This window comes from Coregonus lavaretus (genome assembly GCF_964263955.1).
Source record: "Coregonus lavaretus genome assembly, contig: HAP1_SCAFFOLD_3498, whole genome shotgun sequence".
NCBI lineage: Eukaryota > Metazoa > Chordata > Actinopteri > Salmoniformes > Salmonidae > Coregonus > Coregonus lavaretus.
In genome coordinates this window covers 24,309-44,028 of record NW_028166257.1, presented here as the reverse complement: position 1 = coordinate 44,028, position 19,720 = coordinate 24,309, and the positions used below count along the sequence as shown (strand labels likewise).

The 19,720-nt window shown below is 45.4% G+C and overlaps 1 protein-coding gene across 1 annotated transcript in view; it reads right to left on the bottom strand.

Moving 5' to 3' along the window:
* Positions 1-603: 603 nt before the first annotated feature.
* The window catches only part of LOC311114930 (FERM domain-containing protein 6-like), a 40,558-nt gene continuing 21,441 nt past the window's right edge, over positions 604-19,720 (bottom strand). The window contains exons 4-15 of the mRNA XM_084190150.1: positions 14,665-14,744; positions 13,904-13,980; positions 13,603-13,681; positions 13,378-13,500; positions 11,807-11,962; positions 10,322-10,387; positions 9,036-9,104; positions 8,349-8,523; positions 7,582-7,935; positions 2,317-2,451; positions 1,892-1,962; positions 604-1,763 (exon numbers count right to left, since the gene is read on the bottom strand). Coding sequence (XP_084046276.1) covers positions 1,461-1,763; positions 1,892-1,962; positions 2,317-2,451; positions 7,582-7,935; positions 8,349-8,523; positions 9,036-9,104; positions 10,322-10,387; positions 11,807-11,962; positions 13,378-13,500; positions 13,603-13,681; positions 13,904-13,980; positions 14,665-14,744 — 1,688 coding nt within the window. The 3' untranslated portion in view covers positions 604-1,460. The remainder of the gene's footprint in view (positions 1,764-1,891; positions 1,963-2,316; positions 2,452-7,581; positions 7,936-8,348; positions 8,524-9,035; positions 9,105-10,321; positions 10,388-11,806; positions 11,963-13,377; positions 13,501-13,602; positions 13,682-13,903; positions 13,981-14,664; positions 14,745-19,720) is intronic.

Genomic DNA, 19,720 nt, shown 5'->3' with positions numbered 1-19,720 from the left:
AAATACATTTAATCAATCAAATGTAATTTTTCTAAATATCTTTCTCAAAAACGTTGTATATTGTCCCATACAATAACCCGTAAGCTTACATTTTTGTTTAGTTTGGCGACACCAGTGCAGTTCCCCCGCAACCCCACTAGGGGTCGCAACCGACTTTGAATACCACTGCCATAGACTGTATAGTATCAAAATAAAGAGATCATACCTTATCAGATCAGTATTTAGGCTTATTGTATCTAATCCAAAGTGCGCCAATTACACACTATAGTAACAAAGAAGCAACTGACCAATATAAAAAAGAGGTAACTGACCCCAATATGTGAGCTGAGCAACATAGAGAGTCTTTGTCATTGCTTAATTTATATAATAATTCCAGTGTATGCATGAAGACAATCACAGTAATAGTTCTAAGTACATAATACTGTGCTGCTTATTAGTAACATTATTAGAGCTATGGCAGACTTGTAATATCATAAAATATCAATTTGATTCTTAAGTATTATTGCGACAGAATTAGAACAAATATACACAATCGTGTACGTATGATGTTCATTTCAGAGCATTCTTTTTTTTTTACAGACAAACTGACAAAGGAAACAAAAGTAAAATGTAGGATTAAAAATGGTGTTGGTTATTTTTATTAATGTAATGACGATACATTTCATTTACACAGGATGTCAACGTGCAGTAAAGTACTTTGTTCTTCACAACAGACCATAAAGTACTTGGATTCTGGAGGTAATGCCAGTTCAAACTATGCCACGATTCACACACACCAATTAAAAAACTAACTGAAGAAGAAATGCAATGGTCACCCCCATTTACATAAGGACTATACAGCTGTGTATAATTTACAGTTATTGATATGGTTACAATGTGTTAGTACCTAAAAGTAAAAAATATAGTAAAATAGTAGAAAATATAAGACAATTATGTACAAAGTCTCTAAAAAAGGTAAAACAAAAACAGTGTCAAACATGTTGAATAAATATGTAGAGTAGTTCTGTATTGGGATGACTATTGAAGGCGATGGCCTCCTTCCGTTTCACAATGAACGCTACCAATACCAATCAATGTCAGACTTCTTCTCTCCTCTTGAAAAGGTCCATAAAGTCGTCCAACATCTCTGTGCAGCCTCTCCCCTGTATCTGGGTCATACAGTAGAGCACAGGCTTGAAGAGGGGCATCCATGCTCCTTGATGTAACCAAGCCAGCACCGTACAGTTCGGAAAGGCCTGGTTCAGTAGTGTGAAAAGGGTATTGGTGTTCACAGAAAGGTATTGGTGCTCCTTGATGTAACTAGGCCAGCACAGTTCAGTTTGGCCAGGTAGTGTAAAAACATTATGTTCTACAGTTAGAACTCACGCTGCATGCAGCCACTCCCCTGTATCCTACAGTTTCATTGGAGGGGGATGTAGGTAGAGAATAGACTTGAAGAAGGACATTGGTCCTCTGTTGTTCTACAGTATAAACTCCAACAGCTGTTCGTCTCCCAGTAGATCCAGGGAGAGGCAGTTCATAGACCTGTGTCCATAGAAGCTGCCCTTAGCCGGGCAGTGGAAGGGGACGTAGTAGCCCCCGTTGTTACACCCTGGGGGGCTCTTAGCGTTACTCTGGGGGTCCGGGAGGGGCAGGCCGAAGGTGTAGCTGTGGGAGGAGTCAGTGGGGAGGGTCGTGCCGAGGGGGGCGGGAGGGGGGAAGAGGCGAACGTCATCCAGACTCTGGCTGTGGCGGTCCACGCAATGGGATCTCGTCTTCAGGATCTGCAATACAGAAAGAGAGAAAGTTTATGAAAGTGATAAGAGATAGAAGGAGAGGAAAACATGGAGTATCCTGAGAAAGGAGGAGGAGGAGGAAGAAGAGGAAGATAGGAGGAGGATAGGAGTCTTACCTGTCCCAGGGTATCTTTGCTGCGTAGTGTCACCAGATCTTCACCTCTGTCTACCTGATCCCCCTTTAATCCTGTTAAAATGACATCACTGTAGTCAGCTAGAGGCAGGTACGTGGACTCCATTTTACACTCACATTTCATTTCAGCAATGCAAGAATCTGAAATAATATCATAAAATTCCCATGCCACTAGGGGGCATATGAGACTACATTTTAAACGTTCTTTATGAACAATAGCTCATCTCTGCTAAAGTTTCAGTACAATTAGTTAAACTAGTAGCAGTAGTACTTTTCCACAAATATATGGGAAAAATTCAAGTTTTGGTAGTATGTTATTTAAAAACACTTCTCATGTCCTATAAGTTCTCAGTTGTTAAAATATTTAGAATGTAATGTGATAAGAACTCATGTGGCTTACAACCTCACCTTCACAATGAGTCTCTGAGGTGAGCATAGGACAATCAACCGACACGCCCTCAATCAGCTCAGCCAATCTCAGCAATTCCTCTGCGTCGTCCACGGAAACCTCTCCTGGACTGTCCACACTGGCCTGCTGGGTCTCTGAAGAGGAGAATCAGAATACTTAGTGGAAAAATACTTTTGAATGAACGATCAATGTCCGCAATAATATTCCACTTAGAATGAAGTGATATGTACACAGAGTGTATAAAACATTAGGAACACCTTTGTAATATTGAGTTACACCACCTTCCCCTTCTGTCCTCAGAACAGCCACAATTCGTCGGGGCATGGACTCTACAAGGTGTCGAAAGCGTTCCACAGGGATGCTGGCTCATGTTAACTCCAATGCTTCCCACAGTTGTGTCAAGTTGGCTGGTAGTGGATCTCTACTCCGAATAACTCGTTCCATCTCATCCCACAGATGCTCAATTGGATTGAGAACTGGTGACTGGGAAGGCCACAGCAGTAAGCCGAATTCACTGTCATGTTTGTGGAACCATTCCTGGAAAATCCTAGCCTTGTGGCATGGGGCATTATCCTGCTGAAAAAATCAATTTGCAGATGGATACACTGCTGCCATGAAGGAATGCACCTTAATTGGCAATGATGTTCAGATATTCTGTAGTATTCAAACTTCGCTCCACTTTTACCAAGGGGCCCAATGTGTGCCATGAAAACACACCCCACACCATCACACCACCCCCACCAGCCTGTCATTTTGACACGCAGCATGATGGATACATGTGGTTTTCTCCATTCCCTAGTCCTCCCATCAGCGTGAAACAGCAGGAACCGGGATTCATCAGACCAGGCAATGTTTTTCTAATTCTCCAGTGTTTTCATTCCTTAGCCCAATGCAACGGTAGTTTCTTGTTTTTTGCTGAAAGAAGTGGAACTCTGTAAGGTCGTCGGCTACCATACCCCATTTGTGTCAAGGTACGACGAGTTGTGCATTATTTTATGGGTCTTTGGGGACCAATGTTGTACTGGACTGTCAGTTGACTAACTGTGGCCCGGCTGTTGCTCTGCACAATGTGTCGGCCTCCTTTGTCCTCTTTCATCAATGACCAGTTTTCGGCCACTGGCTGGATGTCCTTTGGGTGGTGGACCATTCTTGATACATACGGGAAACTGTTAAGTGTGAAAAACCCAGCAGCGTTGCAGTTCTTGACACAAACCGGTGCGCCTGGTACCGACTACCATACCCCGTTCAAAGGCACTTAAATATTTTGTCTTGCCCATTCACCCTCTGAATTGCACAAATACACAATCCATGTCTCAATTATGTCAAGGCTTCAAAATCCTTCTTTAACCTGTTTCCTCCCCTTCATCTACACTGATTGAAGTGGATTTAACAGGTGACATCAATAAGGGATCATAGCTTTCACCTGAATTCACCTGGTCAATCTATGTCACGGAAAGTGTATTTGAATAACCACACTAACATACCATGTAGAATTAAGCAATATATTTGGCAAGCATTGTAAGCAGTATTCTAGTGTGGATATTGGAACGTAGCCAAAGTTAACTGAACATGGAGTATTTATTCCATACCGCAGGTATGTGTGTGTGTATACTACCAGTCAAAAGTTTGGACACACCTACTCATTCAAGGGTTTTTCTTTATTTTTACAATTTTCTACATTGTAGAATAATAGTGAAGACATCAAAACTATGAAATAAAACATATGGAATCATGCAGTAACCAAAAAAGTGTTAAACAAATCCAAATATATTTGATATTTGAGATTCTTCAAATAACCACCCTTTGCCTTGATGACAGCTTTGCACACTCTTGGCATTCTCTCAACCAGCTTCACCTGGAATGCTTTTCCAACAGTCTTGAAGGCGTTGCACTTGTTGGCTGCTTTTCCTTCACTCTGCCGTCTGACTCATCCCAAACCATCTCAATTAGGTTGAGGTCGGGGGATTGTGGAGGCCAGGTTATCTGATGCAGCACTCCATCACTCTACTTCTTGGTAAAATAGCCCTTACACAGCCTGGAGGTGTGTTGGGATATTGTCCTGTTGAAGAACAAATGATAGCCCAAACCAGATGGGATGGCGTATCGCTGCAGAATGTTGTGGTAGCCATGCTGGTTAAGTGTGCCTTGAATTCTAAATAAATCACAAACAGTGTCACCAGCAAAGCACCCCCACACCATAACACCTCCTCCTCCATGCTTCACGGTGGGAACTACACATGCGGAGATAATCCGTTCACCCACACCGCGTCTCACAAAGACACGGCGGTTGGAACCAAAAATCTCCAATTTGGACTCCAGACCTAAGGACACATTTCCACCGGACTAATGTCCATTGCTCGGGTTTCTTGGCCCAAGCAGGTCTCTTCTTATTATTGGTGTCCTTTAGTAGTGGTTTCTTTGCAGCAATTCTACCATGAAGGCCTGATTCACACAGTCCCCTCTGAACAGTTGATGTTGAGATGTGTCTGTGACTTGAACTCTGTGAAGCACTTATTTGGCCTGTAATTTCTGAGGCTGGTAACTCTAATGAACTTATCCTCTGCAGCAGAGGTAAATCTGGGTCTTCCATTCCTGTGGCAGTCCTCATGAGAGCCCATTTCATCATAGCACTTGATGGTTTTTGCGACTGCACTTGAAGAAACTTTCAAAGTTCTTTAAATGTTCCGTATTGACTGACCTTCATGTCTTAAAGTAATGATGGACTGTCGTTTCTCTTTGCTTATTTGAGCTGTTCTTGCCATAATATGGACTTGGTCTTTTACCCAATAGGGCTATCTTCTGTATACCCCCCTAACTTGTCACAACACAACTGATTGGCTCAAACGCATTAAGAAGGAAAGAAAGTCCACAAATTAACTTTTAAGAAGGCACACCTGTTAATTGAAATGCATTCCAGGTGACTACCTCATGAAGCTGGTTGAGAGAATGCAAAGCTGTCATCAAGGCAAAGGATGGCTACTTTGAAAAATCGCAAATATAAAATATAATTTGATTTGTTTAACACTTTTTTGGTTACTACATGATTCCATATGTGTTATTTCATAGTTTTGATGTCTTCACTATTATTCTACAATGTAAAAAACAGTTCAAATAAAGAACCCTTGAATTAGTAGGTGTGTCCAAACTTGACTGGTAGTGTATGGGTGTGTGTGTGTGTGTGTGTGTGTGTGTATTACTTGAGTAACAGGGCAGCAGACCATAAACAGGTCATTCTGTGAGCTGTGGGAGGATGTGAGTAAAACATGTTTGCGTAATCTTTATCTTTCAAACTTCAACTTTGTGAAGATAAGATAGAGGATGAATGTTAGTAACACACTTCCAGAACACTGAATTCCTGAACAGTGACATCATCATGCTGCTGCTCCACTCCTTTTCAATTGATGACACACACTCACCAAGTGACATGGCTGCTTTTCTACATTTTCTACACTGATTTTCTACACTACACTTCTACACATTTTCTACACTTTTCTACACTGCGGAGTGATTGTGACTAGTAGGGTGTCCAATCAAAAACGCATCTTTTGACCAATGGGTAAAATAATAATAATAATCCTCTAAGAAAACCAATGGTCCAAACCTCACGTCTCTATCATAATCTGTTCAAAACTTATTGGAGTTTTTACCCTTGTAGGATGGTCAGAATTAGGGTGACTAAATCAATGGTCATAAATCAGGAGAATATCATGGAGTCAGCTAGGCTGGATGCTGTGAGAGAATTAAGGCTCCCAGACAGGCTTACCGTTGAACTCTACAGACAGGCTTACCATTGAACTCTACAGACAGGAATTACCATTGAACTCTACAGACAGGCTTACCATTGAACTCTACAGACAGGAATTACCATTGAACTCTACAGACAGGCTTACCATTGAACTCTACAGACAGGCTTACCATTGAACTCTACAGACAGGCTTACCATTGAACTCTACAGACAGGCTTACCATTGAACTCTACAGACAGGCTTACCATTGAACTCTACAGACAGGCTTACCATTGAACTCTACAGACAGGCTTACCATTGAACTCTACAGACAGGCTTACCATTGAACTCTACAGACAGGCTTACCATTGAACTCTACAGACAGGCTTACCATTGAACTCTACAGACAGGCTTACCATTGAACTCTACAGACAGGCTTACCATTGAACTCTACAGACAGGCTTACCATTGAACTCTACAGACAGGCTTACCATTGAACTCTACAGACAGGCTTACCATTGAACTCTACAGACAGGCTTACCATTGAACTCTACAGACAGGCTTACCATTGAACTCTACAGACAGGCTTACCACTGAACTCTACAGACAGGCTTACCACTGAACTCTACAGACAGGCTTACCGTTGAACTCTACAGACAGGCTTACCGTTGAACTCTACAGACAGGCTTACCATTGAACTCTACAGACAGGCTTACCATTGAACTCTACAGACAGGCTTACCATTGAACTCTACAGACAGGCTTACCATTGAACTCTACAGACAGGCTCACCATTGAACTCTACAGACAGGCTTACCATTGAACTCTACAGACAGGCTTACCATTGAACTCTACAGACAGGCTCACCATTGAACTACAGACAGGCTTACCATTGAACTCTACAGACAGGCTTACCACTGAACTCTACAGACAGGCTTACCATTGAACTGGTCATCTTTCTTCTCAAATCCGCAGGACATAAAACTATTAATGTGAAGTTCCTGTTCTTTTTCAAAGATTTATCAGAAAAAAGCATATCTCTGTGAAATGTCAAAGGAGCACTTTACATTTATTTCAGCTCATTACGTTAATTTTGCTTTTCGCGACCCGCGGAAATAACTTTGCAGACAACCACCAGATGTAAAATCCTCAAAACTCTCTGTGAGAAAGCTACACCGCTATGTCAACAGAGCTCGCTGCTTATTATCGGCTCTATTAGGTCACAAAATCTAACTTTTTGGGTATAATGTTAATGATATGTTAGAGAAAGACCCCACTGAACAATTCAGAACATGAAGAATCATATTTGTCTTGGTAAAATGTATTTTATAACATCAGGAAGTGAAATTTCATCACAAAAGCTTGTTTTCACCCACTCCGGGTAGAGTGGATGGATACCCTACATTGCGTAGGAGTGAGGCCGCCTGACCTAAGACAATGGATCAAGATACATCAGATACACACATTTCTGTCTTTCACTCACACACACACACACACGCTTTGACTGTTACCTTAAACTCTAACCTCCTCTCCTCTCTCACCTTCCTCCTGCCACTCCTCTTCATCAGTGCGTGCTTTGCTGCCCGTGTCCACGCCCGAGGTGTGAGAACTCCCGTGACTCGCCGCCGAACTGAAACACTTCTCCATCCTCTTTCTCGCTCCCGTCTCCTCCTCCATGGACGCCATCTCCATGGACGCCATCTCCATGGACGCCATCTCCATGGACGCCATCTCCATGGAGATGCTGCTGTGTTGCCGTGTTGCATCGCGGTCTGCCTCGATGCCCGAGCTGGAGGTAGAGTGTCGGGACAGGCCGGGGCTGCCCCCCTCGCTGCCCCCTGGAGGGTCTAGATCCAGGTCATCACTGATGTACGACTCCCTGTAGCGCTTCTTCTCTGGAGGGGGGACAGAGAGGGGAGGAGGAGGATGTTCAAATGAAGCCATTAATTCATGGATAGGAGAGGAGAGGAGAGGAGAGGAGAGGAGAGGAGAGGAGAGGAGAGGAGAGGAGAGGAGAGGAGAGACACTTTATTGTGGAAATTTGACTTTGGCTTCGAACAGATTAAAATGCAAACGTAATCAAGAACATTTGTTATTAGCATTGTGCTACTCGATAGATAACCATTAGGCCTCATCTCTAATCACTCTGAAACGCATTCCCCTCCCTCCTCTCTCCCTCCCTCCTCTCTCCCTCCTCTCTCCCTCCCTCTCCTCCTCCCTCCCTCCCTCCCTCCCTCCCTCCTCTCTCCCTCCTCTCTCCCTCCCTCCCTCCCTCCCTCCCTCCCTCCTCCCCTCCATCCCCACTCACCCTCGCTGTCCTCCAGCTGTCGGAGGTGTTTGAGGGCAGGCTGTAGACTGAGGTAAAGGCGGTGGCTGTTGCTGAGGTGCAGGAGGAGGTGGCGTGAGCGGAACGGAGAGCCTGTGTAGTAGACCAGCTTCCTGGCCGACGGCAGACCATCTGGCTGGATCTCAAATTTCTTCCCCTGGAGGAACAGGAGAAGGAAGGGCAACATGATGAAATCATGATTTATTTATTTGACCAGGTAGATTGAGTAAGAACACTAGGCGGCAGGTAGCCTAGCGGTTAAGAGCATTGGGCCAGTGACTGAAAGGTTGTAGGTTCGAATCCCCAAGCTAACTAGGTGAAAGATCTGTCTATGCCCTTGAGCAAGGCACTTAACCCTAATTGCTCCTGTGAGTCGCTCTGGATAAGTGTGTCTGCTAAATTACTAAAATGTCAATGTAAAATGTAACCCTGAGGAGATGAGGACATGATGGAATCATACACAGCTCAGTGTTATTAATACCCTCATTAAATAATCATTACAATACCACTTCATTTAAAAGACAATGGAAAGAGCATGACGCTAGTAACACCAAGGTTGTGGTTTCAATTCCCGCCGGGATTGCATACATATACACCATAGACCTGCACTCACTGTACAGGAAGTCACTTTAGATAAGTTAATAGCATATAAAGTAAAGTAGAGGGTACCAGGAAGGTGAGTCGTCCCACGTTGGACCAGGGGAAGTCATAGAGAAGCTGCCGAATGTTGTCCACCTCCTGGGGAAATGACACACACATTACACTGGGAAAGACATTGGTTACACTTCCGTTTAAAGGGTTTATTAGTAGCTTATGGATAGTGAATCATTAGTTCATATGTAGTAAATCATGAATAAACAGTTTTAAAGTATGAACCAAACTCATTGGGTCAAATTGGGTGATCATCCTTTTGGTGTTTGCCAAATAGTGAGCTTCTGTTGAGGCAAATGGTTGGCTTTTGGCAGCATTCTGAGAGATTCATACTTTATTCCAGACAGTATCATGTAAAAACGTTTTTCTTGATAGGAAGATGTACAATAAAACATGTGTTTCTCTCCTTTTTCAGTGGGTCCATCTTGACCTAGATAAGACCAAGAGGCCATGAGCTCTGATAGGTCCTCACAGTCTACTGGGTGTTTATCACACACACACACACACACACACACACACACACACACACACACACACGGTATCTCACAGTCTACTGGGTGTTTATCACACACACACACACACACACACACACACACACACACACACACACACACACACACACACGGTATCTCACGGTCTACTGGGTGTGTAATCACCTTAACCCTCCTAAATCACTACGGCCCCTAGATCCCTAACTAATCCTCCCAGTGTGTGTGTGTGTGTGTGTGTGTGTGTGTGTGTGTGTGTGTGTGTGTTTGTGTGTCTAATCCTCCCAGATGGCCTCTGATGGACAAATCAAAAGGTTGAGGTGGGTTGACACCCAGACCCTGGTTTTGTCCTAAATAATAATAATAATAATAATATGCCATTTAGCAGACGCTTTTATCCAAAGCGACTTACAGTCGTGCGTGCATACATTTTTTTGTGTATGGGTGGTCCCGGGGATCGAACCCACTACCTTGGCGTTACAAGCGCCGTGCTCTACCAGCTGAGCTACAGAGGACCACTAAATGGCACCCTAGTCCCTACTTAGTGCACTACTACCCATAGGGCTCTGGTCAAAAGTAGTGCACTGTGTAGGGAATAGTGTACCATTATGACTCAGACCATATCCCGTGTTTTACTGCTGTTTCTAGATAACCTACAAATTCCTCACATGGTTGATGTAGAGGGCATAGTAGGAGGAGGATGAGGAGGAGGAGGAGGAGGGATGGTTTGAGAGGAGGCAGGTTCACTCTGACACACGTAGACAGATGAGACACATATCCTCAAACACAGCGGCATTAAACCACACACACACACACCTGATAAAGCTGCATTCCTCTGAGGGTCAGCCCCAGCAGAGCTGTGCCTCTCTCTTCTTTCTTGTCCTGAGAGAAAGAAGGATTGAAGAAGGAGAATGAAGGATGAGATGTCAGTCAAGCATCTGAGCCCCCCAAGATAACAAGATAACAGGCAATACCACAGCTATATAACCCTAACCCAATCCCACAGCTATATAACCCTAACCCAATCCCACAGCTATATAACCCTAAACCAATCCCACAGCTATATAACCCTAACCCAATCCCACAGCTATATAACCCTAACCCAATCCCACAGCTATATAACCCTAACCCAATCTCACAGCTATATAACCCTAACCCAATCCCACAGCTATATAACCCTAACCCAATCCCACAGCTATATAACCCTAACCCAATCTCACAGCTATATAACCCTAACCCAATCCCACAGCTATATAACCCTAACCCAATCCCACAGCTATATAACCCTAACCCAATCTCACAGCTATATAACCCTAACCCAATCCCACAGCTATATAACCCTAACCCAATCCCACAGCTATATAACCCTAACCCAATCCCACAGCTATATAACCCTAACCCAATCCCACAGCTATATAACCCTAACCCAATACCACAGCTATATAACCCTAACCCAATCTCACAGCTATATAATCCTAACCCAATCCCACAGCTATATAACCCTAACCCAATCCCACAGCTATATAACCCTAACCCAATCCCCCAGCTATATAACCCTAACCCAATCCCCCAGCTATATAACCCTAACCCAATCCCACAGCTATATAACCCTAACCCAATCCCACAGCTATATAACCCTAACCCAATCCCACAGCTATATAACCCTAACCCAATCCCACAGCTATATAACCCTAACCCAATCCCACAGCTATATAACCCTAACCCAATCCCACAGCTATATAACCCTAACCCAATCTCACAGCCTAACCCCTCCACTGGGAACATTGGTTGAATCCCAAATGGCACCCTATTCCCTATTTAGTGCCCTACTTTTGACCAGGGCGCATGTAGTTCAGGTCAAAAGTAGTGCACTATACAGGGAATAGGGTACCATTTGGGTCCAGACATTGGGCTTGGCTCAGAGTAGAGTGGAGACGGAGAACGTAGACGAATATACTGTAACATTCTGTGTTACCTAATACAGCAGCCCCCCCACCCCACACACCTTATTTAAACTGGATACATTCGTTTAAGAGTGACAATTCAAACATCAATGCAAATATCTCTGTTTAGACGTCTAATGTCTGCTATGGCTCTGTACCCTACACGTTGGAACTCCATATCTCTGTTTAGACGTCTAATGGAATTTCAACGTGTTCTGAGCTTCTGAGTCTGGTTGCTCTCTAGGTATCTTCCTTTTAGGGAAGTTTTCCTGCCACTGATCTCCTGTCTCTGTTTGGTCTTTGGGGTCTTAAGACATTTGAATGATTGCTTCACTCTGCTATGAGACCCCTGACTGACCTTCTGCAGCCTGTAGAAGGTGACGGGGACGTCCTCGAGACGACAGGCCTCTTTGATGAAGTGGAGTATCGCATCACGTGACGTCATGCCCCACAGCTCCTTGTGTACCTTGGGACCGTGACAGAGCAGGTAGTCCACCCCACGCTTCGCCACAATCTGAAGATGGAGACAGAGTGAGAAAACACATTGGGTCAATATTACTGTAGAACAGGGGTCTACAACCTTTTCTAACGTGAGAGCTACTCTTCATTTTTTATAGCTTTCAAATAGGCACATTGTTCTCCTCTCCTCTACCCTGCAACTCTTCCGCGGGTCTGTGATGTACAAGATATGTGTTTTCTGCCAATATACCTTGTAAAATAATGGTCCATCAAATTATTTTTTAGTATTTTCTGGAATTCTGTTTTCTCCTGTTTTATTTGTCCTGGATTTGTGAGACAAACAACGACAAACAACAAAAATGCTCTGAGTCCATGTCAATGCTTAAATCACATCCGAAGACCATTTTTTTAGATCAGAAAAAAAATTACTAACAAATGTAGATTTGTGTGTGTATTTCCCCTTTAATTGTGCATCTAGCGAGAGAGGAATGTGTCAGTCTAACCATGTTGCTGCTGTTAGGACTACTGCTGAAGCATACCCCATGGCACAGTTAGCAAAACAATGGCCACCCAATTCATACAAATAATCATGATATAGATCTGTCAGGTAAGCCTACTTTGCAGTTAACATTTAATAGAGAAGGTTTTTGGGGAAAGTATTTCTGCCTTCCACCCACAAGACGGTTATCGTTAGCGTCGCTAACTGGCTACATACTGAGTGATAGACAAACGCGTGCACCAAACAGACAGACGGGCAATATTGCTGGAAATTAATTGGCAGGTATTGTGTTACGTTTGGCTTTTCAAACCAATAGTGGCTAACCAGGGAGGGGATGATGTCAATGTGGCTTTGATTGGATAGTAACCAGGAGCTTTATGTTTATGACAGTTTGCATGGAACACGTGAAAACATGCAAGTACTTTAAGAATTGATTGGCGAGCTACTCATAGGTGGGCTGCAAGCTACTGCCAGCTCGCGATCAGCGGTGGAAAAAGTACCCAATCGTCATACTTGAGTAAAAGTAAAGATACCTTAATAGAAAATGACTCAAGTAAAAGTGAGTCACCCAGTAAAATACTACTTGAGTAAAAGTATTTGGTTTTACATGTACTGTAATGAAACAGGCAAGGAGCAGGTCTCGAACCCTCTACCTTCTATAGGCCGAAGATAAGTTACTTTACACCACTGCAATCTACCTGTTGGAGACCCGTGCTGTAAAACCATTTACAGAAGCATTTGCAGAGAGAGAGAGGGGGGAGAGAGAGAGAGAGGGGGGAGAGAGAGAGAGAGAGAGAGAGAGAGAGAGAGAGAGAGAGAGAGAGAGAGAGAGAGAGAGGGAGAGAGAGAGACCACATTCAGATAATATCGCTGTAGAACCATTTACTGAGAATGGCAGTGGCCACATGTAAGAACATGTACAGTATCTCAACACGTAGACTTCCCCAGGCCCCACGCACTCTCACACTTACCCAGGGAGGGAAGTACTCTTTGGGTTGGAAGTAGGGGGTGGGGGTGCCTCCCTGGTTCTGCCCAGGTAGGGGGTGGTCTTCCAGGTCAGCTTGTAAGGCATACCCAGCCAGCTGGAAGTACACCTGGAAAATGGGATTTCATTATGTTATTGTATGTTTGAATGTTTGCGATTGTCATACGATGAAGAAATCTCAAATAAAATGTTTGAAAGAAAGTAAGTACACCTCCTCCTGCTGACGACACTCAGAACGCAGCACCCTCTCTCTCAGGTCAGAGTAGTACAGACGCCTCGCCTTCCGCTCACTGGGGGAGAGGTAGAGAACGGTCACTAGATTTAATAACAAAGGAGTTGTAGGAGGTAAAGAGAGTTATTGAGATACAGAGCTGGGTATATTAAATCCATTGAGATTAAAAACCTATTTTTGGAGGGAGACCTCGAGTGCATTGTTGTTCAGTTCCAGCAATGGGTCTGAAGGATGATGGTATGTTTAGAGTATTAGGAAATAATCATGTTTGGAGCCTCACCAGATGAGCCTGCCATTCTCCACATAGTACTGCACCTTGAGGCAGAGCACCAGGGGGAGGGATCTCTTCTGTAACCCCTGAGGAAAGATCACAACACAACCATAGTGAAACACAACACAACCATCGTGAAACACAACACAACCATAGTGAAACACAACACAACCATGATGAAACACAACACAACCATCGTGAAACACAACACAACCATCGTGAAACACAACCATGATGAAACAACACAACCATGATGAAACAACACAACCATGATGAAACAACACAACCATGATGAAACAACACAACCATGATGAAACAACACAACCATGATGAAACAACACAACCATGATGAAACAACACAACCATGATGAAACGCAACACAACCATGATGAAACGCAACCATGATGAAACAACACAACCATGGTGAAACAACACAACCATGGTGAAACAACACAACCATGGTGAAACAACACAACCATGGTGAAACAACACAACCATGGTGAAACACAACACAGTGATGCAAGTGCTGGACATCTTTATCATACTATCAAGTTGGGACACAACACAACCATGGGTGAATGAACGGGCCTGGTAATGCAATGTAAAGGCATGGTATGCACTAGTTGTCATGTTAAGAACAATACCCAGCTAGATACTATGTAGGGCAGTGGGCTGCAGTGAGCCGCTTGGTTAACGTGGGAGGTGTGTGTGTGTTCTGATTCATGCCATGCTATAATACATCAATAAGTAGATTATTGTAGCACTCTTACCTTCCCTGAATCTTGCTTCCATTCCTTAGGGAAATACTTGGTCAGCTTATCTTCCATGTCCAGAAAGATGTGTTCATTGTCTGAGGTAAAACAGGAAACATGACACCCTCAGTCACCAAACAAAAGAATAATGAATGAATGCGTAAAATCTACCTAACAATGACATTAATTAGAGAAAAGAATGAAAGACAAAAACACTTGTTCTTCCATTGGTGTGGTCAAAGCAACCAGCAGGCAAACAGCACAACTGTTGTGTTGACAGCTATGCTAATGCTAATACGCCTGTTTGCTTATAGGCTCTGCTAGCATAGCATACCAGCTCAGGAAGAAAGTAACAGTATTGACTGTTGGCTGGCTAGGCCTGCAGAGTAAACCAGACTACAAAAACCAAGGACATTTATGAAACGCTTATGTACTTCTTATGAATGTGTTATGTATGCTTTACGAATGTGTTATGAAGTGCTTATTTACGTACCCTTCAAATGAAGCGTTAATAACGAATCATTGTGTGTGTTTAATCCTCATTCTAATAGGTCTTTGTTCTCAAGGATTACAGATTAAACTAAATTAAGTTTATCTTCTATCATCACAAATCATCTCAATGTGTTTTCTTTCAACAGTGGGGTTGATAAGATGGTTGCAGCTGTGAGGAAAGTGATAAGGGGTGCTGTATCAATGTGTTAGATACAAATTACCAGTCAAATATCCACTGGGGTTTGTAACGTCCTGTCTCTGGTACACCCCTGCTCCAACCTAACATGTTCCACTGGGGTTTGTAACATCCTGTCTCTGGTACGCCCCTGCTCCAACCTAACATGTTCCACTGGGGTTTGTAACATCCTGTCTCTGGTACACCCCTGCTCCAACTGAACATGTTCCACTGGGGTTTGTAACGTCCTGTCTCTGGTACGCCCCTGCTCCAACCTAACATGTTCCACTGGGGTTTGTAACATCCTGTCTCTGGTACGCCCCTGCTCCAACCTAACATGTTCCACTGGGGTTTGTAACATCCTGTCTCTGGTACGCCCCTGCTCCAACCTAACATGTTCCACTGGGGTTTGTAACATCCTGTCTCTGGTACGCCCCTGCTCCAACCTAACATGTTAAATAAAATAAAAAATCAGAGACAGGATGTAACAAACTCCAGTGGAACATGTTAGGTTGGAGCAGGGGCGTACCAGAGACAGGATGATACAAACCCCAGTGGAACATGTTAGAGCAGGGGTGTACCCCACTGGGGTTTGTAACATCCTGTCTCTGGTACACCCCTGCTCCAACCTAACATGTTCCACTGGGGTTTGTAACATCCTGTCTCTGGTACACCCCTGCTCCAACCTAACATGTTCCACTGGGGTTTGTATCATCCTGTCTCTGGTACGCCCCTGCTCCAACCTAACATGTTCCACTGGGGTTTGTAACGTCCTGTCTCTGGTACGCCCCTGCTCCAACCTAACATGTTCCACTGGGGTTTGTAACATACTGTCTCTGGTACGCTCCTGCTCCAACCTAACATGTTCCACTGGGGTTTGTAACGTCCTGTCTCTGGTACGCCCCTGCTCCAACCTAACATGTTCCACTGGGGTTTGTAACGTCCTGTCTCTGGTACACCCCTGCTCCAACCTAACATGTTCCACTGGGGGTTTGTAACGTCCTGTCTCTGGTACGCCCCTGCTCCAACCTAACATGTTCCACTGGGGTTTGTAACATCCTGTCTCTGGTACGCCCCTGCTCCAACCTAACATGTTCCACTGGGGTTTGTAACATCCTGTCTCTGGTACGCCCCTGCTCCAACCTAACATGTTCCACTGGGGTTTGTAACGTCCTGTCTCTGGTACGCCCCTGCTCCAACCTAACATGTTCCACTGGGGTTTGTAACATCCTGTCTCTGGTACGCCCCTGCTCCAACCTAACATGTTCCACTGGGGTTTGTAACATCCTGTCTCTGGTACGCCCCTGCTCCAACCTAACATGTTCCACTGGGGTTTGTAACATCCTGTCTCTGGTACGCCCCTGCTCCAACCTAACATGTTCCACTGGGGTTTGTAACGTCCTGTCTCTGGTACGCCCCTGCTCCAACCTAACATGTTCCACTGGGGTTTGTAACATCCTGTCTCTGGTACGCCCCTGCTCCAACCTAACATGTTCCACTGGGGTTTGTAACGTCCTGTCTCTGGTACGCCCCTGCTCCAACCTAACATGTTCCACTGGGGTTTGTAACGTCCTGTCTCTGGTACGCCCCTGCTCCAACCTAACATGTTCCACTGGGGTTTGTAACTTCCTGTCTCTGGTACGCCCCTGCTCCAACCTAACATGTTCCACTGGGGTTTGTAACGTCCTGTCTCTGGTACGCCCCTGCTCCAACCTAACATGTTCCACTGGGGTTTGTAACGTCCTGTCTCTGGTACGCCCCTGCTCCAACCTAACATGTTCCACTGGGGTTTGTAACGTCCTGTCTCTGGTACGCCCCTGCTCCAACCTAACATGTTCCACTGGGGTTTGTAACGTCCTGTCTCTGGTACGCCCCTGCTCCAACCTAACATGTTCCACTGGGGTTTGTAACATCCTGTCTCTGGTACGCCCCTGCTCCAACCTAACATGTTCCACTGGGGTTTGTAACGTCCTGTCTCTGGTACGCCCCTGCTCCAACCTAACATGTTCCACTGGGGTTTGTAACGTCCTGTCTCTGGTACGCCCCTGCTCCAACCTAACATGTTCCACTGGGGTTTGTAACGTCCTGTCTCTGGTACGCCCCTGCTCCAACCTAACATGTTCCACTGGGGTTTGTAACATCCTGTCTCTGGTACGCCCCTGCTCCAACCTAACATGTTCCACTGGGGTTTGTAACGTCCTGTCTCTGGTACGCCCCTGCTCCAACCTAACATGTTCCACTGGGGTTTGTAACGTCCTGTCTCTTGTACGCCCCTGCTCCAACCTAACATGTTCCACTGGGGTTTGTAACGTCCTGTCTCTGGTACGCCCCTGCTCCAACCTAACATGTTCCACTGGGGTTTGTAACGTCCTGTCTCTGGTACGCCCCTTCTCCAACCTAACATGTTCCACTGGGGTTTGTAACATCCTGTCTCTGGTACGCCCCTGCTCCAACCTAACATGTTCCACTGGGGTTTGTAACATCCTGTCTCTGGTACGCCCCTGCTCCAACCTAACATGTTCCACTGGGGTTTGTAACATCCTGTCTCTGGTACGCCCCTGCTCCAACCTAACATGTTCCACTGGGGTTTGTAACGTCCTGTCTCTGGTACGCCCCTTCTCCAACCTAACATGTTCCACTGGGGTTTGTAACATCCTGTCTCTGGTACACCCCTGCTCCAACCTAACATGTTCCACTGGGGTTTGTAACATCCTGTCTCTGGTACGCCCCTGCTCCAACCTAACATGTTCCACTGGGGTTTGTAACGTCCTGTCTCTGGTACGCCCCTGCTCCAACCTAACATGTTCCACTGGGGTTTGTAACATCCTGTCTCTGGTACGCCCCTGCTCCAACCTAACATGTTCCACTGAGGTTTGTAACGTCCTGTCTCTGGTACGCCCCTGCTCCAACCTAACATGTTCCACTGGGGTTTGTAACGTCCTGTCTCTGGTACGCCCCTGCTCCAACCTAACATGTTCCACTGGGGTTTGTAACGTCCTGTCTCTGGTACGCCCCTGCTCCAACCTAACATGTTCCACTGGGGTTTGTAACATCCTGTCTCTGGTACGCCCCTGCTCCAACCTAACATGTTCCACTGGGGTTTGTAACGTCCTGTCTCTTGTACACCCCTGCTCCAACCTAACATGTTCCACTGGGGTTTGTAACATCCTGTCTCTGGTACGCCCCTGCTCCAACCTAACATGTTCCACTGGGGTTTGTAACGTCCTGTCTCTGGTACGCCCCTTCTCCAACCTAACATGTTCCACTGGGGTTTGTAACATCCTGTCTCTGGTACGCCCCTGCTCCAACCTAACATGTTCCACTGGGGTTTGTAACATCCTGTCTCTGGTACGCCCCTGCTCCAACCTAACATGTTCCACTGGGGTTTGTAACATCCTGTCTCTGGTACGCCCCTGCTCCAACCTAACATGTTCCACTGGGGTTTGTAACGTCCTGTCTCTGGTACGCCCCTGCTCCAACCTAACATGTTCCACTGGGGTTTGTAACGTCCTGTCTCTGGTACGCCCCTTCTCCAACCTAACATGTTCCACTGGGGTTTGTAACATCCTGTCTCTGGTACGCCCCTGCTCCAACCTAACATGTTCCACTGGGGTTTGTAACATCCTGTCTCTGGTACGCCCCTGCTCCAACCTAACATGTTCCACTGGGGTTTGTAACGTCCTGTCTCTGGTACGCCCCTGCTCCAACCTAACATGTTCCACTGGGGTTTGTAACATCCTGTCTCTGGTACGCCCCTGCTCCAACCTAACATGTTCCACTGGGGTTTGTAACATCCTGTCTCTGGTACACCCCTGCTCCAACCTAACATGTTCCACTGGGGTTTGTAACATCCTGTCTCTGGTACGCCCCTGCTCCAACCTAACATGTTGCACTGCATCCATATTTTTCACTTCTTTCTTCACCTCATCCATAATCCCTTTATTTTTTCTACGGTGAGTATTTTATTCGGGCTCATCCCTTTCTGACCACACCACATTCACCAGGCAGGCCACATGACTCACTCACAACGCACTCCTCCATCCATCTTTCTTTTCATTAAAATCCCTTTCTCATTCTCTGACTCAGTTTCTTTCCCCTCTTCTCTCCTCCTCCCTTTCACTCGTTTTGTTTTAACGAGACTCCCTAAGCTTGTCACCTCTCCTCCCCCCTACCTCTTCTTCTTCAACCGCTCTTATCCTCCCTTTACCTCCCTCCCTCTCTCCATCCCTACATGGATCCCTCCCTCCCTCCAGTGAAGAGGTGGAATGCAGGGGCACATTCCTGGCTTAATGAAGTTAATATTGTTGGAATCGTGGGCAGACCCAGACCAGAGAGGTGGCTGGCCCCCCACACACTACACACGGCCGCAGGCACTCACACAAAAACAAAAGAGCTCTTGTTCAAGAG